This window comes from Mastacembelus armatus, chromosome 11, assembly GCF_900324485.2.
Source record: "Mastacembelus armatus chromosome 11, fMasArm1.2, whole genome shotgun sequence".
In the NCBI taxonomy this organism is placed as follows: Eukaryota; Metazoa; Chordata; class Actinopteri; order Synbranchiformes; family Mastacembelidae; genus Mastacembelus; species Mastacembelus armatus.
Window position 1 is genome coordinate 20,879,092 of NC_046643.1, and position 26,398 is coordinate 20,905,489.

Consider the following 26,398-nt stretch of genomic DNA (forward strand, 5'->3'; position numbering starts at 1 on the left):
TCATTTCACAGCGACGGACGTTCATAGAGGAGAGGAGTTGGATTCTCTGGACTTTACCTGTGAAGCAGCAGAGGAGAGTCCAGACGAGGACGGAGATCAGAGTCATGTTTTTGATGAGGAGGATTTCTGTGGCTTCTGTTGTCATGAAGGACAGCTGTCAGTCATCCAGTGTTCAACTCTCAGGACTATAAACTGTCCCAGAGCACTGGAGCATGGTGCTGCTGATGCAAAGTGGCTCTCTATGGAAATGTTCTGACTGAGTCCAACAGGAACTTGGATCACTCTGACCAGGCTGATTATTCATGGATCAATCACTTTATCACAGTATTGATTAGGAATGTGTTGATTTGTTTGGTGGATGTTTTTCCTAAATATCTGTTTTGAATGAATGAATGATGGTGCATGTGCAACATTTAGTTTGAATTCAAGACATTGAAAATCTACTAAATATTCAACAAATGAATTAATTTGGGTGTTTTCTGGAGCTCAGTTTTAGTTAATGTTTATAACAGCAGCTGTGTTTTACAGGCTGTTTTTGTTGACTGTTTGTTTCAGACTCAGAGAGCCGTGTCTCTGTACTGAGAGGTTTTTGTACGACGCCTCAATCTGTTTGTATCACTGTGGAGAACTTTCGGTGGAGGAACCAGACTGGAAGTTGGAAGTAAGTTTCTGCACAAATACTAAATATAATATTGTAAAGTGACATTTTAAATGCTGTTTTTAATGTTTCTGTCTGATCAAACTTTCATTTATATTTGTAATTTGTTTAGTAGTTATGGTTTTATTCCACCTCCTTCATGAAGGTGAACTCAGAGCAGTTTGATTCAAGTTGCTCAAATTTAAACCACTTCAAGTCTAAAAACACTGAAACTTTAATTCTACTTTAAAATATCTGAAAATGATTTTCATTTTTTCACCATAGTGACTATTATTACAGTGACTTCATTTCACTTAGTTTATGTCAAAACAAACAGTGACGATAAAGATTTTGTGTCACATGTTATTTTAAATGTGTCTTGAAATCATGTGAACAGTTTGTTAAACAATGACTGAAATCAACATGAAGTTCATTCAGGTCATTTTCTGTTTGTTTCTTTCACTAAATATTTGAATGTAAATATTTTGGATGTTTTTGATGATCCAGTTTTGTATCGTCTGTAGTTTGACATATTTCAGGTCAAACTGTGAGCTGACTGTCTCTGTGCTGATGTGCATGAGAGGTTTGTTAAAGGGAAGTGAAACAATGTGTGAGTCAGTGACTGGTGGAGCAGAAAAACCATCTGACACAAAGTCCTTAAAGGAGAAAATCCACTCTGATACAGGAAAGGGGTCCAGGTGTCTGCTGTTTGATTGACAGTTGTGTGGTACCTGTGCTCTAAGCCGATTGGTGTCTCCTAGGTGATGTCCGTCCCACCCTGACGGTGCTGGGCCCCTCCAGCCAGGAGCTGCAGCAGGGGAAGGCCACGCTCATGTGCCTGGCCAACAAGGGCTTCCCCTCAGACTGGAGTCTGACCTGGAAGGTGGACGGCAGCAGGAGCAGCAGCCTGGAGGAGAGCAGGAGCCCTGGGGTGCTGGGGAAGGACGGACGCTACAGCTGGAGCAGCACCCTGAGGCTCCCTGCAGACCAGTGGGGGAAGATGGGCTCTGTGACCTGTGAGGCCACCCAGGGCTCCCAGAGTCCGGTCACAGAGACACTGAGGAGAGACCAGTGCTCCCAGTCCTGACCTGACTCACTGGGACTCTGATAGTGGTTTTACTCTGAAACTGTCTCACTCTGAAAATCTCTTTCTATGTTTTTTCTTACTTCCAGATATGTTTGCTAGTTTTGTTTAACATTGATCGTGTCAAAGTTTCCAGACTAATAAAGATCTGATCATCAACTCAGTTGGGTGTTTGGGTGTTTTCTGGAGCTCAGTTTTAGTTCATGTTTATATTGGCACTTGTGTTTTACAGACTGTTTTTATGAGGTATCATTTGAACTATTTGCACTTTAACTTTTTATTTATTCATCAAATTCATTCATTGCTCTCATCAATATTTTATTTTTTAGCCCAGATGAGAGAAATAGTTATGTTTAATTTACTTTTTTGCAATTAAAAGTTTATATCCTCCTTAATTTTCTAAGGAAACAAATATTCAGTGTCTAAGGAAATGAAGAAATTGGAAACATAAAGTCAAATATCATCAGCATATAGAGACACAAAAAGTGAAAAAATACTTTCAAATGAAAATATTTTTACATTTGAGCAGAGTCAGTCTGAAAGAACAAAAGATCTTACAACAGACACTGTGATGCTCTTTCTTTACAAAATAAAGGCATTAATTCTAATCCAGATATTCAAACTCAGTACACATGAACATCATTGAAACATTTACATCAATTTAGAGACGATTTCTAGTTTTTACTTTTATGGAAACTTTTCCTTCACTGATGTTGGTGAAGCTGATGAAGTTCAGCAGAAAAACTGTTGGAGACAAAGTGATCATCATGTGTTTGTGTAGGTTTGTATTTCTACATTATTTTTACCACTTTTTCAGACACCTATTTGAGGTTGAAGACTTGGTTTTAGTGTTAGGGTCTATGGATTGCATTATATCTATAAGGGTCCTAATAAGGATAGAAATATGAGTTGGTGTGTCTGTCCTCAGTGAACTGTATCAGTCTCTGCAGTAGTTTCCAGCTGCAGCAGTCAGTTCAGTTTCTGTTCAGTCTGACTGAGGGAGGTTTTTGTACGACCATTTTTCACTGTGTGAACACACTCTGACTGTTGATCTCATGATAACTCTGACAGTAATAAACTGCTGCATCTTCAGCCTGGACTCCACTGATGGTCAGAGTGAAGTCAGAGTTTGATCCACTGCCTGTAAAACGACCTGGAGTCCCTGATGCTCGATAGCTAGCAGCATAAATGAGCAGTTTAGGACTTTCTCCATCTCTTTGTTGGTACCAGGCTAACTGATGGTAACCGCTCCAAACATAGACATCCTGACTGGTCTTACATCCAATGGTGACGGAGCCTCCCAGAGCAGAGCTCACTGCTCCAGGCTGAGTCACTGTGACCTGGCCTCTGGACTCTGAGGACACAGAGACAAAAACATAAAGCAGCCTCATGGTTTTGTCGGCTTCATTTCACAGCGACGGATGTTCATAGAGGAGAGGAGTTGGATTCTCTGGACTTTACCTGTGAAGCAGCAGCAGAGGAGAGTCCAGATGAGGACGGAGATCAGAGTCATGTTTTTGATGAGGAGGATTTCTGTGGCTTCTGTTGTCATGAAGGACAGCTGTCAGTCATCCAGTGTTCAACTCTCAGGACTATAAACTGTCCCAGAGCACTGGAGCATGGTGCTGCTGATGCAAAGTGACTCTCTATGGAAATGTGAAGTGTGAGGCCCCTGAGGGGTCCCAGAGTCCTTTCACAGTGAAACTGTGGAGACCAGTGTTCATAGTCCTGGACTCCGCTACTGATTTTACTGATTTTATTCTGATACTGTCTCACTCTGAAACTCTTTCTCATTTTATCTTGTTCCTGATATATTCACTGGTTTTGTTTAATGTTGAGTGTTTCAATATTTCCAGACTAATAAAGATCTGATCATCAAATCAGTTGTGTTTCCATGTTCTGTTATTCATTTATTTATTCATTAGATTATTTTAACATTCACAGACAAATTGATGTAAATACACTGAGCCTGTGTCAGTGATATATAGTAAAAAACTTAATTTAAAATTTGTTTTAAGTTGTAAAGGTGTGGAGGTCATGACCTATATCTGAAAGTATTTGCACTTTCACCTTTTATTTTCAAAACATTCATTCATTGCTCTCATCAATATTTTACTTTTTTTAGCCCATATGAGAATGTGGTCTACCTGCCAACTGGACCCTCTACTCACCACCTTTGTTAAAGCCTGTACCCACTCCCTCTCTCCTCTCATAACCAATATTATTCACTCTTCTCTCTGGTTCTGTCCCATTATCTCTAAAGACTGCTAAACACACACCTATCCTCAAAAACCCAGCTCTGATCCAACAAACCTGAATAATTTCCAACCCATCTCCAATTTACCATTTATCTCCAAAGTCCTAAAAAAAACAGTTGCTGCTCAGGTTCATAATCATCTTACTAACAATAATTTGTATGAACAATTCCAGTCTGGTCTTCACCCCCTCCATAGCACTGAAACAGCTGGGGTAAAAATTACAAATGACTTCCTGTTAGCTGCAGATTCTGGACTCATCACTATTCTCATCCTCCTTGATTTAACTGCCGCATTTTATATAATTTCACACTTCATTCTCCTTCACCGTTTATCATCAGTTGGTATCATCAACGCTGCACTCACCTGCTCTCATTCATACATCTCTAGCCCCACTGTTTCTCCAAATTAAAAATCACAGATCCCATTCCTCATCTGTTAGTACTGGTGTTCCCCAGGCCTCTGTCCTGGGCACCCCTCCTGTTTATTATATACTTACTCCCACTTGGTCTCATTTTCCGTGAATACAATATACAATTCCACTGCTATGCAGATGACACCCTGGTCTATCTTTCCTCTAAACCCACCACTGCGCTTCCCCCTTCCTCCCTCTCTGACTGCCTGTTGGACATCAAAATGTGGTTTTCTCACAAATTAAACAGTGATACAAATGAGTTTTTGCTCATTGCTACCAAATCTACACTCTCTAAAGTGGACATTTTCTCTCTCTTGATTGATCACTCCACTATTCCCCCTCCCCTCAGGTAAAGAGTCTGAGTGTCACCCTTGACATTACCCTCTTCATTTCCGCTCATATTAACCATGTCACCAGGGCGGCCTACTTCCACCTCTGTACTTTCAATCGTCTGCACTCATCACTCACCCCCTTTAACACTGTCACCCTCGTACATGCCCTCGTCACATCCAGGTTTGATTACTGTAATTCACTTCTATATGGTTTAACTCACAAATCCCTCCATAAACTTCAACTGGTCCAGAAATATTATCTGCCCACATCCTCTCAAGAACCCCACCCTCTGATAACATCACCCCAGTACATAGACAACTTCACTGGCTCTCTGTCAAATTTCAAATCCATTATAAAATGTTACTGCTCACAGGAATGGAAATTTGAACATCCACAGCTCAGTGACAACTGGGAAAGTCCATGTGCTGAGGATGATCATGTGATGGGACTGAAAGCTGCACACAGAACTTTTAGTCTCACTGAGCTTGTTTGATTTATGAGTTAATAGTCAGAGAGAGTGTGTCATCCCATTTGCTTTGGTAGGTTCAGTCTCTGCATTTCTATATATGTTGATGTAGGGATATGAGCTGTATGTGCAGAGGCTGTTTGGGTCTTTGATCATCAGGGTTTCTGCTGCTGATGACTTTATATTGGACTGGGAACAGGACTTGAAACAGCTGGGATCCAGTATGAGGCTGAGGGCAAAGGCCATGAGCAGGCATTTTCTCACTGACTGTCCCAGTTTGGCTCATCTTGATTCTTTGGCCAATCCCTTAAAACCATGGGATTATACTGGGATATGAAAGGATGCCCTCGTTACATCTGATGGTGACGGAGCCTCCCAGAGCAGAGCTCACTGCTCCAGGCTGAGTCACTGTGTATTGGCCTCTGGACTCTGAGGACACAGAGACAAAAACATAAAGCAGCCTCATGGTTTTGTCGGCTTCATTTCACAGCGACGGATGTTCATAGAGGAGAGGAGTTGGATTCTCTGGACTTTACCTGTGAAGCAGCAGCAGAGGAGAGTCCAGATGAGGACGGAGATCAGAGTCATGTTTTTGATGAGGAGGATTTCTGTGGCTTCTGTTGTAATGAAGGACAGCTGTCAGTCATCCAGAGTTCAACTCTCAGGACTATAAACTGTCCCAGATCACTGGAGCATGGTGCTGCTGATGCAAAGTGGCTGATGGCTGATATAAAGTCATCAGCAGCAGAAACCCGGTGTGAACGGTGTGCCGTAATCATGCTGACAGTAATAAACTCCTGCCTCTTCAGCCTGAACTCTACTGATGGTCAGACTGAAGTCAGTCCCAGATCCACTTCCACTGAAACGATCAGAAACTCTAGGCTGACGGGTTGTAGCTGCATAAATCAGGAGTTTAGGAGCTTCTCCAGGTTTCTGAAGGTACCATTCCATCTCATAACTAACATAAGAACTGACTTGACATCTGATGTTGACTGTATGTCCTGGAACAACAGACTGAGATCCAGGAGACTGAGTCAGGGTGATTTGTCCTGATGAACCTGGAAAACATGAAAAAGAGGAGAAGGCATACTGAGACCAGTCCAGCTTGGAGAAAGACGATCATCATCCAAACAGAAGAGGATCATGTCTTTAACATGGACAATAGATGGAAGAAGCTCAGTGCTGCTCGTGTCAGCGTTTCTCCATCAGAGCAGAACATCATTGTGGTGAACCTGGCTGCATCCTGAAGCAAAGTTTTCAGAAGAGAGTCTCACCCTGAACCAGGAGCCCCAGGGTGGCCAGCAGTAGAGTCAGAGACATCTTCATCATCATCATCATCATCATGGTGCTGCCGGCGTGTGGGTGGCTCTGAAAGGCCTGGACAGCCACTGATCAACACTGGCCTCTTAACGTCTGGAGCACAGAGGCAGGACACATATGCAAACACAGAGTCAGTCAGCTGCAGCTGCCCTCACCATGGCAGCCTGCTTCCTCCTCACTGCTGCATATTCACATGTACAGGATCAAACAGTCTGGCAGTGAACTCGTCCACTTCTTTGTAGATTGATGTGAAAACAGCTGTGACATGTTTGTGTGTTTGTAAAGTGGAGATTTCACCAAGTGAAGCTGAGACATGAGTTTGCCAAAGTGAAGTGATGCTTTGACTCTGAAGCCAGTGTGGATCATTTGTCCCAAAATGCTCAGAGGAATGGAAATTTGAACATCCACAGCTCAGTGACAACTGGGAAAGTCCATGTGCTGAGGATGATCATGTGATGGGACTGAAAGCTGCACACAGAACTTTTAGTCTCACGGAGCTTGTTTGATTTCTGAGTTAATAGTCAGAGAGAGTGTGTCATCCCATTTGCTTTGGCAGGTTCAGTCTCTGCAGTTCTATATATGTTGATGTAGGGATATGAGCTGTATGTGCAGAGGCTGTTTGGGTCTTTGATCATCAAGGTTTCTGCTGCTGATGACTTTATATTGGACTGGGAACAGGACTTGAAACAGCTGTGATCCAGTCCAGGCTGAGGGCAAAGGTCATGAGCAGGAACTTTCTCACTGACTGTCCCAGTTTGGCTCATCTTGATTCTTTGGCCAATCCCTTAAAACCATGGGATTATACTGGGATATGAAAGGATGGTGAGACACTGTCATGGAGAAAGGAGGTTAAATTCCATCAACATCATTTTGGATCATTGGACCTGTTTTTGTTAAATGTTGATTTGAACTGTGTGTGTCGCTGACTGTTGATGTAGTGTGCACTCTGACAGTAATAAACTGCTGCATCTTCAGCCTGGACTCCACTGATGGTCAGAGTGAAGTCAGAGTTTGATCCACTGCCTGTAAAACGACCTGGAGTCCCTGATGCTCGAGTGCTAGCAGCATAAATGAGCAGTTTAGGAGTTTCTCCATCTCTCTGTTGGTACCAGGCTAAAAGATGTTTGTTGTTGTAAAAATCAACATCCTGCCTGGTCTTACATCTGATGGTGACGTCTCCTCCCAGAGCAGAGCTCACTGCTCCAGGCTGAGTCACTGTGACCTGGCCTCTGGACTCTGAGGACACAGAGACAAAAACATAAAGCAGCCTCATGGTTTTGTCGGCTTCATTTCACAGCGACGGATGTTCATTGAGGAGAGGAGTTGGATTCTCTGGACTTTACCTGTGAAGCAGCAGCAGAGGAGAGTCCAGATGAGGACGGAGATCAGAGTCATGTTTTTGATGAGGAGGATTTCTGTGGCTTCTGTTGTCATGAAGGACAGCTGTCAGTCATCCAGTGTTCAACTCTCAGGACTATAAACTGTCCCAGAGCACTGGAGCATGGTGCTGCTGATGCAAAGTGGCTCTCTATGGAAATGCTCTGACTGAGTCCATCAGGGACTTGGATCACTCTGATCAGGCTGATTATTCATGGATCAATCACTTTATCACATTATTGATTAGGAATGTGTTGATTTGTTTGGTGGATGTTTTTCCTAAATATCAGTTTTGAATGAATGAATGATGGTGCATGTGCAACATTTAGTTTGAATTCAAGACATTAAAAATCTACTAAATATTCAACAAATGAATTAATTTGGGTGTTTTCTGGAGCTCAGTTTTACTTCATGTTTATAACAGCAGCTGTGTTTTACAGACTGTTTTTGTTGACTGTTTGTTTCAGACTCAGAGAGCCATGTCTCTGCACTGAGAGGTTTTTGTACGACGCCTCAATCAGTTTGTATCACGGTGGTTGACTTTCGGTGGAGGAACCAGACTGGAAGTTAACTGTAAGTACATATGACTTCAAGATTAATTCAAATTAAAAGTTTTGACTATTTTTATTGAATAAAATCAGACTTTCCTTTAATATTTTGGCTGATAATTAAAATGTAATGTTGAAGTGAATGTTACAGTCGTCACTGTGTTACTGATACAATTCTGTCTGATGAAGAAACTCTGATGTTGCTCTCTGAGATTTTCATTTGGACAGTTTGTACATTTTAATATGTTGTTTTTACAAAGAAACATTTATTTATTGAAGACAATATTCTGGTTTATAATTTGTCCTGTTTTGTTTTCAAACTTGGACTGAAAGAAAATCGACTTCATTGATTTGTGTGTAATAATGATCAAACTTCAGCCAAACAAATCTGCCACAATAAGTTGGAGAAATTCAAATCATTGCATGTGTTTTTCCTGAAGCTTCATTCAGGACTGAACAGTTTAATATCAGGTCAAATCCTCCCAGTATCTGATGAACATCATAACCTGACCCGAGCTAATTGAACTACTTGCTGTATTAGTACGATTAATATTAGAGCTGGGAAACATTTCAGCATTAAAAACTCTGTGAGCAGTGAAATCTGTGCTCATGGTCCAGCAGTGATGCCTGTGTAAATGAGACCTTCTTTTATGAGATTTGGTTTGAACTAAAACATGTGGAGGATCAACTAAAAGCCTCACACTCTGGCTTCAGTGCAGCATTTGGATCCTTGAACACTGATGTTGAAGTTTGTTCATGAAACTAAAGAGTTTCCTGCTTTAAGCTGTTTATCTTTAGCACCGAAACCTGCCTGTTGCCACGGTTCAGCAGTGACGCCTGTCTGTTGCCATGGTTACTGAGCTCAGAGAGGGAAACGAAACGCCGAAGACCGGTTTTGTCCGACGTGAGGAAGACCAGCAGAAGCAGCAGCCTCCTCTGCTGGAACCAACAGGGTGGAGTTTGTTTTCTGTGTGTATGAGCTGTCTTCATATTGTCTCTGTCTCCTCCTCCAGTGGGTCGAGTGGTCCCCAAGCTGACGGTGCTGGGCCCCTCCAGCCAGGAGCTGCAGCAGGGGAAGGCCACGCTCATGTGCCTGGCCAACAAGGGCTTCCCCTCAGACTGGAGTCTGACCTGGAAGGTGGACGGCAGGAGCAGCAGCAGCCTGGAGGAGAGCAGGAGCCCCGGGGTGCTGGGGAAGGACGGCCACTACAGCTGGAGCAGCACCCTGAGGCTCCCTGCAGACCAGTGGGGGAAGGTGGGCTCTGTGACCTGTGAGGCCACCCAGGGCTCCCAGAGTCCAGTCACAGAGACACTGAGGAGAGACCAGTGTTCATAGTCCTGACCTGACTCTGGGACTCTGCTACTGGTTTTACTCTGCTACTGGTTTTACTCTGTAACTGTTCTCAGTCTTTGTTCTGCAGCTCTGTCTCCCTCTGGTTCCCTCCCTCCTTCTCTAGTTTCATGTTTTATCTATAAAGTTTTTGTGCTTGTTACAATTTGAATCATCACAGTAAATAAACATTATTTCATCAAATGACTTGTTTTCTTGTAATAGTGACACAAAATAATGTTTCTGTCCCAATAGTTTTATTCAACTCAGAGAAATTCAAATGTTTAGACGTCATTGGTGGAAACTCTCAGGTTGAAATTCATTTACAAAGTCATCAAATCTGCCAAGACTGAATCATTGATTTGATCAGAATCATAGAATATGATCAGTTTATTAGATAAGATCAATTGAATTATTCCCACTTCCCATGAGTCACAGCGTGGCTGTGATTGTATAGACCTACATTAACATGGCCTACCCCAGTAAAACAGTTACTATTCATTGCAGCAATAGCTCCAAGATAAAAACTATTTCTGAGTCTTTTTGTTCTTGCTTCAAACGTCCTCTACCCTCTGGCTGAAGGCAGCAGCTCAAACAGATGTTTACCTGGTACCAGATGTTCCTCGTGATACTCTGCTCCCTTTTCAAGCTGCCGGACCAGTCTAGATGTTCCACAGAGGGTCGGGGGCAGCCGGGACTTTTCTGGGCCGTATTCAAGACTCTCTGGAGAACTTTATTTCTCTGTGACTGTGCAGCTGACAAACCACACACACATGCAGTAGGTCAGTGTGCTTTCAGTTGCACAGCGGTAAAAGGACACCAGCAGTTTTTCAGGCAGGTAGTTTTTCCTGAGAATCCTCCAAAAAGACATTTGCTGGTTCACTGTCTTTGCTATAATCAACCATCACTAACTTTAGCTCAGACTGAGAAGTTTCCTGGGAAGTGAATTGACCACATATTCATCCAGGATCAGCTAAAGTGTTGATGTTCACAACTGACGTTAATGTGTTTGTTCTGTTTTATTGGTCAGAACAACAATGTGAAGTCTGAGTAAAGTGTCAGTCATTTATGTTGCAGTGCATGTGTAGTTTATGTAGACAGCAGGAGTTTTCATTTATTCATAGCTACGACTGAAGGAAGAGAGTAGTGGGATACAATACACTCATAGACATGAATGGAAAAACTGTGTGTGTGTGTGTGTGTCCTCAGTGAACTGTATCAGTCTCTGCAGTAGTTTCCAGCTGCAGCAGTCAGTTCAGTTTCTGTTCAGTCTGACTGAGGGAGGTTTTTGTACGACCATTTTTCACTGTGTGAACACGAGCTGACTGTTTAACCAGTGTTCACTCTGACAATAATAAACGGCTGCATCTTCAGCCTGGACTCCACTGATGGTCAGAGTGAAGTCAGAGTTTGATCCACTGCCTGTAAAACGACCTGGAGTCCCTGATGCTCGAGTGCTAGCAGCATAAATGAGCAGTTTAGGAGTTTCTCCATCTCTCTGTTGGTACCACTGTAAATAGTGGTTGCTGCTATAAACATGAACATCCTGACTGGTCTTACATCTGATGGTGATGGAGCCTCCCAGAGCAGAGCTCACTGCTCCAGGCTGAGTCACTGTGACCTGGCCTCTGGACTCTGAGGACACAGAGACAAAAACATAAAGCAGCCTCATGGTTTTGTCGGCTTCATTTCACAGCGACGGATGTTCATTGAGGAGAGGAGTTGGATTCTCTGGACTTTACCTGTGAAGCAGCAGCAGAGGAGAGTCCAGATGAGGACGGAGATCAGAGTCATGTTTTTGATGAGGAGGATTTCCGTGGCTTCTGTTGTCATGAAGGACAGCTGTCAGTCATCCAGTGTTCAACTCTCAGGACTATAAACTGTCCCAGAGCACTGGAGCATGGTGCTGCTGATGCAAAGTGGCTCTCTATGGAAATGTTCTGACTGAGTCCAACAGGGACTTGGATCACTCTGATCAGGCTGATTATTAATGGATCACTCACTTAATCACATTATTGATTAGGAATGTGTTGATTTGTTTGTTGGATGTTTTTTCAAAATATCTGTTTTGAATGAATGAATGATGGTGCATGTGCAACATTTAGTTTGAATTCAAGACATTAAAAATCTACAAAATATTCAACAAATGAGTAAAGGTGTGGAGGTAATCTCCTTGTCAATTTTTTTTAAAGGTATAAAAGTAATAAAATATAATGACATGTTTTGTATTGATTCCCCATCACCATACTGTCCTCTTGATACAGATTTTGTAATTTTATGAAATTTATGGGATATAATATTTTTAGGATCTACAGTCACAGATGAACTGATGTGGTTTTGGCTTTTTAAGTGTTTTGAAATAAATGTGAAGCATTTGCACTTTAACTTCTTATTTTCAACAGATTCATTCATTGCTCTCATAAACACAATCATTTTGCCAAGGTAAGAATAATTTTTCATTGTGTTTATTTTACATGCATGTATTTAAAAGTTTATGTCCATTATAAGTTTCTGTGAAAAGAATCTTCAGAATGTTTGAAGAACCTTAAAAATTGGAAATATAAACTCAAATATCATCAGCATATAGAGACACACAAGGAGTGAAAAACTACTTTCAGATAAAAAGATCTTCACATGTGAACAGGGGCTGTCTGAAAGAACAAAAGATCTGACAAAAGACAATATTTGCTTTCCAAAAGAAACCATTCATTCTAATCCAGATATCCAAACTCAGGATGCATCAACATCACAAGAACAATGACGTCACTTTATAATCATCTTAAGATCTCTATTTTTATTTCTGTGGAAACTTTACCTTCACACAGTTCAGTTACAGCTTTACAGTGTTCTCCTGCGTGTTCACCATTCTGACTGTATCCAACAACAACAAACACTCCAGGATCAGACACACCAGGTCCAAGATAATAGTCCTCCCCCACCTGAGCTCTCCCACCTGATCACAGGGCCTCAGTTCCTGACACCAACCTACCGTCAGTCCACACTTCATGATGTGCATAAATCTGTGGAGCCTGTGATCTCACTGACGTATGTATGGACAAACACAGCTGTGTATGTGTCCATGTATACATATAGCAATAATTTTGGGGACTTTGTCAGGTTGATGAGGTGGGAGGTGACTGTTTGAAGTTCAGCAGAAAAACTGTTGGAGACAAAGTGATCATCATGTGTTTGTGTGGGTTTGTATTTCTACCACTTTTTCAGACACCTATTTGAGGGTTGATGGTTTTCATTATGCCTATAAGAGTCCTAATAAGGATAGAAATATGAGTTGTGTGTGTGTCCTCAATGAACTGTATCAGTCTCTGCAGTAGTTTCCAGCTGCAGCAGTCAGTTCAGTTTCTGTTCAGTCTGACTGAGGGAGGTTTTTGTACAACCATTTTTCACTGTGTGAACACCCACTGACTGTTGATGCTGTGAAAACTCTGACAGTAATAAACTGCTGCATCTTCAGCCTGGACTCCACTGATGGTCAGAGTGAAGTCAGAGTTTGATCCACTGCCTGTAAAACGATCTGGAGTCCCTGATTCTCGAGTGCTAGCATAGTAAATGAGCAGTTTAGGAGTTTCTCCATCTCTCTGTTGGTACCAGGCTAAACGGTTTGATCCATAAACATCCTGACTGGTCTTACATCTGATGGTGACAGAGCCTCCCAGAGCAGAGCTCACTGCTCCAGGCTGAGTCACTGTGACCTGGCCTCTGGACTCTGAGGACACACAGACAAAAACATAAAGCAGCCTCATGGTTTTGTCGGCTTCATTTCACAGCGACGGATGTTCATAGAGGAGAGGAGTTGGATTCTCTGGACTTTACCTGTGAAGCAGCAGCAGAGGAGAGTCCAGATGAGGACGGAGATCAGAGTCATGTTTTTGATGAGGAGGATTTCTGTGGCTTCTGTTGTCATGAAGGACAGCTGTCAGTCATCCAGTGTTCAACTCTCAGGACTATAAACTGTCCCAGAGCACTGGAGCATGGTGCTGCTGATGCAAAGTGGCTCTCTATGGAAATGTTCTGACTGAGTCCAACAGGGACTTGGATCACTCTGATCAGGCTGATTATTCATGGATCAATCACTTGATCACATTATTGATTAGGAATGTGTTGATTTGTTTGTTGGATGTTTTTCCTAAATATCTGTTTTGAATGAATGAATGATGGTGCATGTGCAACATTTAGTTTGAATTAAAGACATTAAAAATCTAATAAACATTCAAAAAATGAGTAAAGGTGTTGAGATAATCTTCATTTTCTCAAGTTTTTAAAGGTATAAAAGTAATAAAATATAATGAAATGTTTTGCATTGATTCCCCATCACCATATTTTCAACACATTCATTCATTGTGCTCATCAGCACTTTAATCATTTTGCCCAGATAAGAATAATTTTTTCATTGTGTTTAATTAATTTTACATGCATGTATTTAAAGGTTTATGTCCATTATAAGTTTCTGTGAAAAAAATCTTCAGAATGTTTCAGGAAATTAAGAAATTGGAAATATAAACTCAAATATCATCAGCATATAGAGACACACAAAGAGTGAGAAACTACTTTCAGATAAAAATATCTTCACATGTGAACAGGGGCTGTCTGAAAGAACAAAAGATCTGACAAAAGACAATATTTGCTTTCCAAAATAAACCATTGATTCTGATCCAGATATCCAAACTCAGGATTCATCAACATCACAAAAACAATTACATCACTTTTTAATCCTCTTAAGATCTCTGTTTTTATTTCTGTAGAAACTTTACCTTCACACAGTTCAGTTACACTGTTATAGTGTCCTCCTGTGTGTTCACCATTCTGACTGTATCCAATAACAACAAACACTCCAGGATCAGACACAGCAGCTCCAAGATAATAGTCCTCCCCCACCTGAGCTCTCCCACCTCAGCACAGGGCCTCAGCTCCTGACACCAACCTGCCCTCAGTCCACACTTCATGATGTGTATAAATCTGTGGAGTATGTGATCTCACTGATGTATGTATGGACAAACACAGCTGTGTATGTGTCCATGTATACTTATAACAATACTTTTGGGGACTTTGTCTAGTTGTTGAGGAGGGAGGTGACTGTTTGAAGTTCAGGAGAGAAACTGTTGGAGACAAAGTGATCATAGTGTTTGTGTAGGTTTGTATTTCTACCTTATTTCTACCACTTTTTCAGACACCTATTTGAGGGTTAAGATTTGGTTTTAGGGTTAGGGTCTATCATTTCCTTTATGCCTATGAGAGTCCTAATAAGGATAGAAAAATGAGTTAGTGTGTGTGTGTCCTCAGTGAACTGTATCAGTCTCTGCAGTAGTTTCCAGCTGCAGCAGTCAGTTCAGTTTCTGTTCAGTCTGACTGAGGGAGGTTTTTGTATGACTGTTTTTCACTGTGTGAACACAGCCTGATTGTTTAACCAGTGTTCACTCTGACAGTAATAAACTGCTGCATCTTCAGCCTGGACTCCACTGATGGTCAGAGTGAAGTCAGAGTTTGATCCACTGCCTGTAAAACGATCTGGAGTCCCTGATACTCGAGTGTTAGCACCATAAATGAGCAGTTTAGGAGTTTCTCCATCTCTCTGTTGGTACCAGGCTAAGAGATGTTTGTTGTTCCAAAAATTAACATTCGGACTGGTCTTACATCTGATGGTGACGGAGCCTCCCAGAGCAGAGCTCACTGCTCCAGCCTGAGTCACTGTGACCTGGCCTCTGGACTCTGAGGACACAGAGACAAAAACATAAAGCAGCCCCATGGTTTTGTCGGCTTCATTTCACAGCGACGGATGTTCATAGAGGAGAGGAGTTGCATTCTCTGGACTTTACCTGTGAAGCAGCAGCAGAGGAGAGTCCAGATGAGAATGGAGATCAGAGTCATGTTTTTGATGAGGAGGATTTCCGTGGCTTCTGTTGTCATGAAGGACAGCTGTCAGTCATCCAGTGTTCAACTCTCAGGACTATAAACTGTCCCAGAGCACTGGAGCATGGTGCTGCTGATGCAAAGTGGCTCTCTATGGAAATGTTCCGATTGAGTCCAACAGGGACCTGAATCACTCTGATCAGGCTGATTAATAATGGATCAATCACTTTATCACATTATTGATTAGGAATGTGTTGATTTGTTTTGTGGATGTTTTTCTTAAATATCTGTTTTGAATGAATGAATGATGGTGCATGTGCAACATTTAGTTTGAATTCAAGACATTAAAAATCTACTAAATATTCAACAAACGAATTAATTTGGGTGTTTTCTGGAGCTCAGTTTTAGTTAATGTTTATAACAGCAGCTGTGTTTTACAGACTGTTTTTGTTGACTTTGTTTGTTTCAGACTCAGAGAGCCGTGTCTCTGCACTGAGAGGTTTTTGTACAACGCCTCAATCAGTTTGTATCACTGTGGTACACGTTCGGTGGAGGAACCAGACTGGAGTTTGGAAGTAAGTTTCTGCACAAATACTAAATATAATATTGTAAAGTGACATTTTAGATGCTGCTTTTAATGTTTCTGTCTGATCAAACTTTCATTTATATTTGTAATTTGTTTAGTATTTATGGTTTTATTCCACCTCCTTCATGAAGGTGAACTCAGAGCAGTTTGATTCAAGTTGCTCAAATTTAAATCACTTCAAGTCTAAAAACACTGAAACTTTAATTCTACTTTAAAATATCTGAAAATGATTTTCATTTTTTCACCATAGTGACTATTATTACAGTGACTTCATTTCACTTAGTTTATGTCAAAACAAACAGTGAAGATAAAGATTTTGTGTCACATGTTATTTTAACAGTTTGTTAAACAATGACTGAAATCAACATGAAGTTCATTCAGGTCATTTTCTGTGTTTGTTTCTTTCACTAAATATTTGAATGTAAATATTTTGGATGTTTTTGATGATCCAGTTTTGTATCGTCTGTAGTTTGACATATTTCAGGTCAAACTGTGAGCTGACTGTCTCTGTGCTGATGTGCATGAGAGGTTTGTTAAAGGGAAGTGAAACAATGTGTGAGTCAGTGACTGGTGGAGCAGAAAAACCATCTGACACAAAGTCCTTAAAGGAGAAAATCCACTCTGACACAGGAAAGGTGTCCAGGTGTGTGCTGATTGATTGACAGCTGTGTGGTACCTGTGCTCTAAGCCGATCGGTGTCTCCTAGGTGATGCCCGTCCCACCCTGACGGTGCTGGGCCCCTCCAGCCAGGAGCTGCAGCAGGGGAAGGCCACGCTCATGTGCCTGGCCAACAAGGGCTTCCCCTCAGACTGGAGTCTGACCTGGAAGGTGGACGGCAGAAGCAGCAGCAGCAGCAGCCTGGAGGAGAGCAGGAGCCCCGGGGTGCTGGGGAAGGACGGCCGCTACAGCTGGAGCAGCACCCTGAGGCTCCCTGCAGACCAGTGGGGGAAGGTGGGCTCTGTGACCTGTGAGGCCACCCAGGGCTCCCAGAGTCCGGTCACAGAGACACTGAGGAGAGACCAGTGCTCCCAGTCCTGACCTGACTCACTGGGACACTGATACTGGTTTTACTCTGAAACTGTCTCACTCTGAAAATCTCTTTCTATGTTTTTTCTTACTTCCAGATATGTTTGCTAGTTTTGTTTAACGTTGATTGTGTCAAAGTTTCCAGACTAATAAAGATCTGATCATCAACTCAATTCTGTTTCACTTTGTCATTTATTTATTAGGTTATTTTAACATTAAAACACACAGTTATACAATTATACCCACAGTGTTCACAAATAAAAATTGTGATTTGTAATCCAAAGAGAATTTGACAACTGCTGTATGTGGTATGTGTGGATAGAATCATTACTTTGTCAAGTTATTTAAAGATATAAAAATCAGAATACAGAATGGATGTTTGTGCATTGATTCAACATCACAATAGTGTGTGATAAAGATTTTATGCTGTATTCAAAGTTATGGGATGTATTATAGTATGTCCAGTGACAGATGGACTGATGTAGTTTCAAGTTTGTGAAGTGTTTTATTTATTAGTGGAGTCCAAATGACTTCAAGTATTTGCACTTTAACTGTTCATTGTTTGTCCTTAGCAACACTTTAACACTGTGTTTTACCAACTGAGAATAATGAAGTGAATTTGTTGTGTTTCATTTACTTTGTCTATTTAAAAAGTTTATTTCTTCACTAATTTTGCCAAGAAAAGAATCTGCAGAACCTCTGACAAAATGTAGAAACTAGAAATAAAAAGTGAAATATCATCAGCATATAGAGACACAGAGGGATCAGTGAAAAACTACTTTTAAATAAATATATTTTTACATGTGAGAGAGTCTGAAAGAGCTATGATGGACTTTATTTTCAAAATAAAAGCATTAAATGTGTAATCCAGACATCCAAACTGAATCAACATCATGAGAAAAATTAAATTAAAACTTTTTCTTTGCTGTTGTTTGGAGGAGAAACACCTCATTCTGTTGAACATCAAACCAACAGAAAAATACACACAACAATACAAATCTGTGCTTTGTTAATAATGTTGGATGTACTACATTTACTCATCTGAAAACTGCAGCAGATCTGTTGTTACTAACACTTGAATAAATAGATTAAAAACAAAGAACAGGTTGACACAGTCTATAGTTCAGTAATGGCTCAAATATTTGATGTATACATGAAATAATTTCCTGTTGACTGATTGTCTTTAATATAATGTAGTTAAATAATAAATAAGTCACTTGCTGACTGTAGTGTCCTCCAGTTCTTTGGGAACATGTTTTCCTGAACAGTCCTGATGTGAGGAGCAGATCTGATGTTTTTCCTGAGTCCGTCTGCATTTTGAGAAACATTCATTGTGCAGCCCTGGAGGGAAAAACTCGGGATTAAAACAGTTTAGTTTCTAAAACGGGGGCAATTCAGACCTTTTACTAAGGGAACACAACTGCAGGTACTTTGGTCAGTGCAGTTAATAATCCAGGTCATAAATCCTATTAGCTGGGGGGTCTTTAGAACACTTGTTTCTTCCCTTTGACTGTGTGTGAGGGAAGATAATATGGGCCGAACCGCAGCCGAGCTCCAACCGGGCTGCAGCGATTCTGTGATTTGGGTCGTGTGGGCCCGTTTTGCCTGGAGCATCATCCGGTTCTTGATGGTGAATATTTCCAATCAGGCTGAGAGGCCTTCAGCTGCACTCGCTCATTATTTGGCCTTTGGCTCTAATGTGGAAGTTGGAAATAAAAGTGTGGGCTTTATCTGTGTGTTTGGTTCTGGTGCTGGTTCTCAGGGACCTCATTTCCAATTAGGGAGGCTGTTGTTTGTTTTAAGCCCTTTTTAAAGAGGCCAGTGCGTTAATTTTGGTGTGGGGTATAATTTTCCTGTTTCCTTTTAATATCAAATTGCTTTGTTTTGCTAAACACCATGTGGGGCCAGTCACTGAGATAAATAGGTGCAATAGTGAATCAGCCTGTATGTGCATATGTGACCATCTACTGTGAACAGGTATGAACTACTTCACTCTCAGCAGGTAAAGCTTTGGGGTAGCTGCCTTGGGACTGGGGCCCTGTAGTCCCGTCTTTCTAGTCTACACTCACTTTCCAGACTCTGTAGACCCGGTACAGGGTGAGGCTTAATTTGGGTGTTTTCTGGAGCTCAGTTTTAGTTCATGTTTATATCAGCAGCTGTGTTTTACAGACTGTTTTTATGAGGTATCATTTGAACTATTTGCACTTTAACCTTTTATTTATTCATCACATTCATTCATTGCTCTCATCAATATTTTACTTTTTTAGCCCGGATGAGAGTAATAGTTATGTTTAATTAACTTTTGTGCAATTAAAAGTTTATATCCTCCTTAATTTTCTGAGGAAACAAATATTTAGAACGTCTGAGGAAATGTAGAAATTGGAAATATAAAATCAAATATCATCAACAACAACAATATGAATCTGTAGTTGAATAACAACGTTGTATATAAAACATTTACTATGCAAACTTTAAACTGCAACAAATCTGCTTTTTCATTATTTATGAGGAGTCACAAACATAAAAATAAAATACTTCAGGTATTAAGTTAATAAATAAAAATGTCAACATGGTCTATAGTAGGACAGTTATTTTATCTGTGATTTGTTTTTCTGTTAACTTATTTTTATTTATTTATTTATTTTGTATAATGTGGGGACAAATGAGTATTTTGTAAAAGAGTTTTGATGAGAAGTCATAAAATAATTAAAACAACATTAAAACAACATTAAAACATATTTTGATGCTAAACCACGTTTTTTGTTTGAGGTTTAGTGCAGCTGTGGAGTCAAATCAGTTCCTCAGCAGCTGAGGGAGGTTTTTGTACGACGTTGTTTCACTGTGTGAACGGTCTGCTATAATCCTGCTGACAGTGATAAACTCCTGCATCTTCAGCCTGAACTCTACTGATGGTCAGAGTGAAGTCAGTCCCAGATCCACTTCCACTGAAACGATCAGAAACTCCAGACTGACGGTTTGTAGCATGATAAATCAGGAGTTTAGGAGCTTCTCCAGGTTTCAGAAGGTACCAGTCCACCTCATTACTAACATGTGAACTGGCTTGACATCTGATGTTGACAGTCTGTCCTGGAACAACAGACTGAGATCCAGGAGACTGAGTCATGGTGATTTGTCCTGATGAACCTGGAAAACATGAAAAAGAGGAGAAGGCTTAGTGAGACCAGTCCAGCTTGGAGAAAGACGATCATCATCCAAACAGAAGAGGATCATGTCTTTAACATGGACAATAGATGGAAGAAGCTCAGTGCTGCTCGTGTCAGCGTTTCTCCATCAGAGCAGAACATCATTGTGGTGAACCTGGCTGCATCCTGAAGCAAAGTTTTCAGAAGAGAGTCTCACCCTGAACCAGGAGCCCCAGGGTGGCCAGAAGTAGAGTCACAGACATCATCATCATCATCATGGTGCTGCCGGCGTGTGGGTGGCTCTGAAAGGCCTGGACGGCCACTGATCAACACTGGCCTCTTAACGTCTGGAGCACAGAGGCAGGACACATATGCAAACACACAGAGTCAGTCAGCTGCAGCTGCCCTCACCATGGCAGCCTGCTTCCTCCTCACTGCTGCATATTCACATGTACAGGATCAAACAGTCTGGCAGTGAACTCGTCCACTTCTTTGTAGATTGATGTGAAAACAGCTGTGACATGTTTGTGTGTTTGTAAAGTGGAGATTTCACCAAGTGAAGCTGAGACATGAGTTTGCCAAAGTGAAATGATGCTTTGACTCTGAAGCCAGTGTGGATCATTTGTCCCAAAATGCTCAGAGGAATGGAAATTTGAACATCCACAGCTCAGTGACAACTGGGAAAGTCCATGTGCTGAAGATGATCATGAGATGGGACTGAAAGCTGCACACAGAACTTTTAGTCTCACTGAGCTTGTTTGATTTCTGAGTTAATAGTCAGAGAGTGTGTCATCCCATTTACTTTGGCAGGTTCAATCTCTGCAGTTCTATATATGTTGATGTAGGGATATGAGCTGTATGTGCAGAGGCTGTTTGGGTCTTTGATCATCAAGGTTTCTGCTACTGATTGGACTTGTTTTTGTTCAATGTTGATTTGAACTGTGTGTGTGTGTGTGTGTGTGTGTGTGTGTGTGTGTGTGTGTGTGTGTGTGTGTGTGTGTGTGTGTCCTCAGTGAACTGTATCAGTCTCTGCAGTAGTTTCCAGCTGCAGCAGTCAGTTCAGTTTCTGTTCAGTCTGACTGAGGGAGGTTTTTGTACGACTGTTTTTCACTGTGTGAACACACCCTGACTGTTGATGTAGTGAAAACTCTGACAGTAATAAACTGCTGCATCTTCAGCCTGGACTCCACTGATGGTCAGAGTGAAGTCAGAGTTTGATCCACTGCCTGTAAAACGATCTGGAATCCCTGATGCTCGAGTGCTAGCAGCATAAATGAGCCGTTTAGGACTTTCTCCATCTCTCTGTTGGTACCAGTGTAAACAGCTCCCAACATGAACATCCTGACTGGTCTTACATCTGATGGTGACGGAGCCTCCCAGAGCAGAGCTCACTGCTCCAGGCTGAGTCACTGTGACCTGACCTCTGGACTCTGAGGACACAGAGACAAAAACATAAAGCAGCCTCATGGTTTTGTCAGCTTCATTTCATAGCGACGGATGTTCATAGAGGAGAGGAGTTGGACTCTCTGGGCTTTACCTGTGAAGCAGCAGCAGACGAGAGTCCAGATGAGGACGGAGATCAGAGTCATGTTTTTGATGAGGAGGATTTCTGTGGCTTCTGTTGTCATGAAGGACAGCTGTCAGTCATCCAGTGTTCAACTCTCAGGACTATAAACTGTCCCAGAGCACTGGAGCATGGTGCTGCTGATGCAAAGTGGCTCTCTATGAAAATGTGAAGTGTGAGGTCCCTGAGGGCTCCCAGAGTCCTGTCACAGTGAAACTGAGAAGACACCAGTGTTCATAGTCCTGACCTGCCTCCTGGACTCCGCTACTGGTTTTACTGATTTTATTCTGACACTGTCTCACTCTGAAACTCTTTCTCATTTTACCTTGTTCCTGACATGTTCACTGGTTTTGTTTAATGTTGAGTGTTTCAGTATTTCCAGACTAATAAAGATCTGATCATCAAATCAGTTGTTTCCTTGTATTTTTTTCATTTATTTATTCATTAGATTATTTTAACATTCACAGACAAATTGATGTAAATATACTGAGCCTGTGTCAGTGATATATAGTAAAAAACTTAATTAAAAATTAGTTTTAGGTTGTAAAGGTGTGGAGGTCATGACCTTGTCAAGTTTTTAAAGATATAGCTTAAACTATTTGAACTTTCACCTTTTATTTTCAACACATTCATTAATTGCTCTCGTCAATATTTTACTTTTTTTAGGCCATATGAGAATGTGGTCTACCTGTCAACTGGACCCTCTACCCACCACCTTAGATTAAGACTGTACCCACTCCCTCTCTCCTCTCATAACCAATATTATTCACTCTTCTCTCTGGTTTTTTTCCAAAATCTCTAAAGACACACCTAAAATCACACCTATCCTCAAAAACCCAGCTCTGATCCAACAAACCAGAATAATTTCCAAAACATCTCCAATTTACCATTTATCTTCAAAGCCCTAGAAAAAACAGTTGCTGCTCAGGTTCATAATCATCTTACTAACAATAATTTGTATGAACAGTTCCAGTCTGGTTTTCACCCCCTCCATAGCACTGAAACAGCTGGGGTAAAAATTACAAATGACTTCCTGTTAGCTTCAGATTCTGGACTCATCACTATTCTCATCCTCCTTGATTTAACTGCCGTATTTTATATAATTTCACACTTCATTCTCCTTCACCGTTTATCATCAGTTGGTATCATCAACACTGCACTTACCTGCTTTCATTCATACATCTCTGGCCCCACTGTTTCTCCAAATTAAAAATCACAGATCCTATTCCTCATCTGTTAGTACTGGTGTTCCCCAGGGCTTTGTCCTGGACACCTCTCCTGGTCATCATATACTTACTCCCACTTGGTCTCATTTTCCGTGAATACAATATACAATTCCACTGCTATGCAGATGACACCCTGGTCTATCTTTCCTCTAAACCCACCACTGCGCTTCCCCCTTCCTCCCTCTCTGACTGCCTGTTGGACATCAAAATGTGGTTTTCTCACAAATTAAACAGTGATAAAAATGAGTTTTTGCTCATCGCTACCAAATCTACACTCTCTAAAGTCAACATTTTCTCTCTCTTCATTGATCACTCCACTATTCTCCCCTCCCCTCAGGTAAAGAGTCTGAGTGTCACCCTTGACAGTACCCTCTCCTTTTCCGCTCATATTAACCATGTCACCAGGGCGACCTACTTCCACCTCCGTACTTTCAATCGTCTGCGTGCCCTCGTCACATCCAGGTTTGATTACTCTAATTCATTTCTATATGGTTTAACTCACAAATCCCTCCATAAACTTCAACTGTTCCAGAAATTATCTGCCCACATCCTCTCAAGAACCCCACCCTCTGATCCCATCACTCCGGTACTTAGACAACTTCACCGGCTCCTCGTCAAATTTCAAATCCATTATAAAATATTTACAAATGAGTATTTTGTAAAAGAGTTTGCTAATTGTAGTGTCCACCAGTTCTTTTCTTTGGAAATATGTTTTTCCTGATGTGAAGAGCAAACATTCACTGTAACACAGAAGCCCTGATCTAAACTCTGCTTTAATTTGTTACTAAATTATATTTCTTGGATGAATTAAAAGTCATAAAATAATTAAAATTAATGTCAAAACATATTTTGATGCTAAACCACATATTTTGATGTTGTTTGAAGTTTAGTGCAGCTGTGGAGTCAGATCAGTTCCTCTGCAGCTGAGGGAGGTTTTTGTACGACGTTGTTTCACTGTGTGAACGGTCTGCTATAATCCTGCTGACAGTGATAAACTCCTGCATCTTCAGCCTGAACTCTACTGATGGTCAGAGTGAAGTCAGTCCCAGACTGACTCCCACTGAAACGATCAGAAACTCCAGACTGACGGTTTGAAGTCCAGTAAATCAGGAGTTTAGGAGCTTCTCCAGGTTTCTGAAGGTACCATTCCACCTCATTACTAACACTTGAACTGGCTTTACATCTGATGTTGACAGTCTGTCCTGGAACAACAGACTGAGATTCAGGAGACTGAGTCAGGGTGATTTGTCCTGATGAACCTGGAAAACATGAACAAGAGGAGAAGGCTTACTGAGACCAGTCCAGCTTGGAGAAAGACGATCATCATCCAAACAGAAGAGGATCATGTCTTTAACATGGACAATAGATGGAAGAAGCTCAGTGCTGCTCGTGTCAGCGTTTCTCCATCAGAGAAGAACATCATTGTGGTGAACCTGGATGCATCCTGATGAAAGGTTTTCAGAAGAGAGTCTCACCCTGAACCAGGAGCCCCAGGGTGGCCAGCAGTACAGTCAGAGACATCATCATCATCATCATCATGGTGCTGCTGGCGTGTGGGTGGCTCTGAAAGGCCTGGACGGCCACTGATCAACACTGGCCTCTTAACATCTGGAGCACAGAGGCAGGACACATATGCAAACACACAGAGTCAGTCAGCTGCAGCTGCCCTCACCATGGCAGCCTGCTTCCTCCTCACTGCTGCATATTCACATGTACAGGATCAAACAGTCTGGCAGTGAACTCGTCCACTTCTTTGTAGATTGATGTGAAAACAGCTGTGGCATGTTTGTGTGTTTGTAAAGTGGAGATTTCACCAAGTGGAGCTGAGACATGAGTTTGCGAAAGTGAAATGATGCTTTGACTCTGAAGCCAGTGTGGATCATTTGTCCCAAATGCTCAGAGGAATGGAAATTTGAACATCCACAGCTCAGTGACAACTGGGAAAGTCCATGTGCTGAGGATGAGCATGTGATGGGACTGAAAGCTGCACACAGAACTTTTAGTCTCACTGAGCTTGTTTGATTTCTGAGTTAATAGTCAGAGAGAGTGTGTCATCCCATTTGCTTTGGCAGGTTCAGTCTCTGCAGTTCTATATATGTTGATGTAGGGATATGAGCTGTATGTGCAGAGGCTGTTTGGGTCTTTGATCATCAAGGTTTCTGCTGCTGATGACTTTAGATTGGACGGGGAACAGGACTTGAAACAGCTGGGATCCAGTATGAGGCTGAGGGCAAAGGTCATGAGTCTCACTGACTGTCCCAGTTTGGCTCATCTTGATTCTTTGGCCAATCCCTTAAAACCATGGGATTACACTGGGATATGAAAGGATGGTGAGACGCTGTCATGGAGAAAGGAGGTTAAATTCAATCAACCATCATTTTGGATCATTGGACCTGTTTTTGTTAAATGTTGATTTGAACTGTGTGTGTGTGTGTGTTGTGTGTGTGTGTGTGTGTCCTCAGTGAACTGTATCAGTCTCTGCAGTAGTTTCCAGCTGAAGCAGTCAGTTCAGTTTCTGTTCAGGGAGGTTTTTGTACGACCATTTTTCACTGTGTGAACACACCCTGACTGTTGATGTGGTGTTTACTCTGACAGTAATAAACTGCTGCATCTTCAGCCTGGACTCCACTGATGGTCAGAGTGAAGTCAGAGTTTGATCCAATGCCTGTAAAACGACCTGGAGTCCCTGATTCTCGATTGTTAGCACCATAAATGAGCAGTTTAGGACTTTCTCCATCTCTCTGTTGGTACCAGGCTAAAAGATGGTTGTTGCTCCAAACATCAACATTCTGACTGGTCTTACATCTGATGGTGACGGAGTCTCCCAGAGCAGAGCTCATTGCTCCAGGCTGAGTCACTGTGACCTGGCCTCTGGACTCTGAGGACACAGAGACAAAAACATAAAGCAGCCTCATGGTTTTGTCGGCTTCATTTCACAGCGACGGATGTTCATAGAGGAGAGGAGTTGGATTCTCTGGACTTTACCTGTGAAGCAGCAGCAGAGGAGAGTCCAGATGAGGACGGAGATCAGAGTCATGTTTTTGATGAGGAGGATTTCTGTGGCTTCTGTTGTCATGAAGGACAGCTGTCAGTCATCCAGTGTTCAACTCTCAGGACTATAAACTGTCCCAGAGCACTGGAGCATGGTGCTGTTCGATGCAAAGTGGCTCTCTATGGAAATGTGAAGTGTGAGGCCCCTGAGGGCTCCCAGAGTCCTGTCACA

At 41.7% G+C, this 26,398-nt stretch overlaps 11 gene segments (V, D, J or C); 3 read left to right on the forward strand and 8 right to left on the reverse strand.

Annotated features, from left to right (window-relative positions):
• Positions 1–630: 630 nt before the first annotated feature.
• On the forward strand, positions 631–1,884 carry LOC113126326 (Ig kappa-b4 chain C region-like; the record flags this gene model as incomplete). The annotated part of the segment is given in 2 exon segments: positions 631–661; positions 1,399–1,884. Coding segments are annotated over 2 exon segments (357 nt in total), but the record flags the coding sequence as incomplete, so codon positions are not given.
• Positions 1,885–2,540: 656 nt separating this feature from the next.
• On the reverse strand, positions 2,541–3,234 carry LOC113126887 (Ig kappa chain V region 3547-like). The segment is given in 2 exon segments: positions 2,541–3,075; positions 3,183–3,234. Coding segments are annotated over 2 exon segments (384 nt in total).
• A 2,658-nt stretch (positions 3,235–5,892) lies between these two features.
• LOC113126905 (Ig kappa chain V region 3381-like) lies at positions 5,893–6,516 on the reverse strand. The segment is given in 2 exon segments: positions 5,893–6,248; positions 6,465–6,516. Coding segments are annotated over 2 exon segments (372 nt in total).
• Positions 6,517–7,507: 991 nt separating this feature from the next.
• Positions 7,508–7,905, reverse strand: LOC113126932 (immunoglobulin kappa variable 4-1-like; the record flags this gene model as incomplete). The annotated part of the segment is given in 2 exon segments: positions 7,508–7,746; positions 7,854–7,905. Coding segments are annotated over 2 exon segments (291 nt in total), but the record flags the coding sequence as incomplete, so codon positions are not given.
• Positions 7,906–9,284: 1,379 nt separating this feature from the next.
• Positions 9,285–9,969, forward strand: LOC113126328 (Ig kappa-b4 chain C region-like). The segment is given in 2 exon segments: positions 9,285–9,393; positions 9,449–9,969. Coding segments are annotated over 2 exon segments (432 nt in total).
• An 859-nt stretch (positions 9,970–10,828) lies between these two features.
• LOC113126890 (Ig kappa chain V region 3381-like) lies at positions 10,829–11,559 on the reverse strand. The segment is given in 2 exon segments: positions 10,829–11,400; positions 11,508–11,559. Coding segments are annotated over 2 exon segments (384 nt in total).
• Positions 11,560–13,178: 1,619 nt separating this feature from the next.
• Positions 13,179–13,648, reverse strand: LOC113126911 (Ig kappa chain V region 3381-like; the record flags this gene model as incomplete). The annotated part of the segment is given in 2 exon segments: positions 13,179–13,489; positions 13,597–13,648. Coding segments are annotated over 2 exon segments (363 nt in total), but the record flags the coding sequence as incomplete, so codon positions are not given.
• Positions 13,649–14,827: 1,179 nt separating this feature from the next.
• LOC113126889 (Ig kappa chain V region 3381-like) lies at positions 14,828–15,648 on the reverse strand. The segment is given in 2 exon segments: positions 14,828–15,489; positions 15,597–15,648. Coding segments are annotated over 2 exon segments (384 nt in total).
• A 505-nt stretch (positions 15,649–16,153) lies between these two features.
• Positions 16,154–26,398, forward strand: part of LOC113126934 (Ig kappa-b4 chain C region-like) — a 30,673-nt gene continuing 20,428 nt past the window's right edge. The window contains exon 1 of the C gene segment in view: positions 16,154–16,205.
• On the reverse strand, positions 19,810–20,654 carry LOC113126920 (immunoglobulin kappa variable 2-28-like). The segment is given in 2 exon segments: positions 19,810–20,386; positions 20,603–20,654. Coding segments are annotated over 2 exon segments (360 nt in total).
• On the reverse strand, positions 21,131–21,974 carry LOC113126915 (Ig kappa chain V region 3547-like). The segment is given in 3 exon segments: positions 21,131–21,212; positions 21,506–21,815; positions 21,923–21,974. Coding segments are annotated over 3 exon segments (444 nt in total).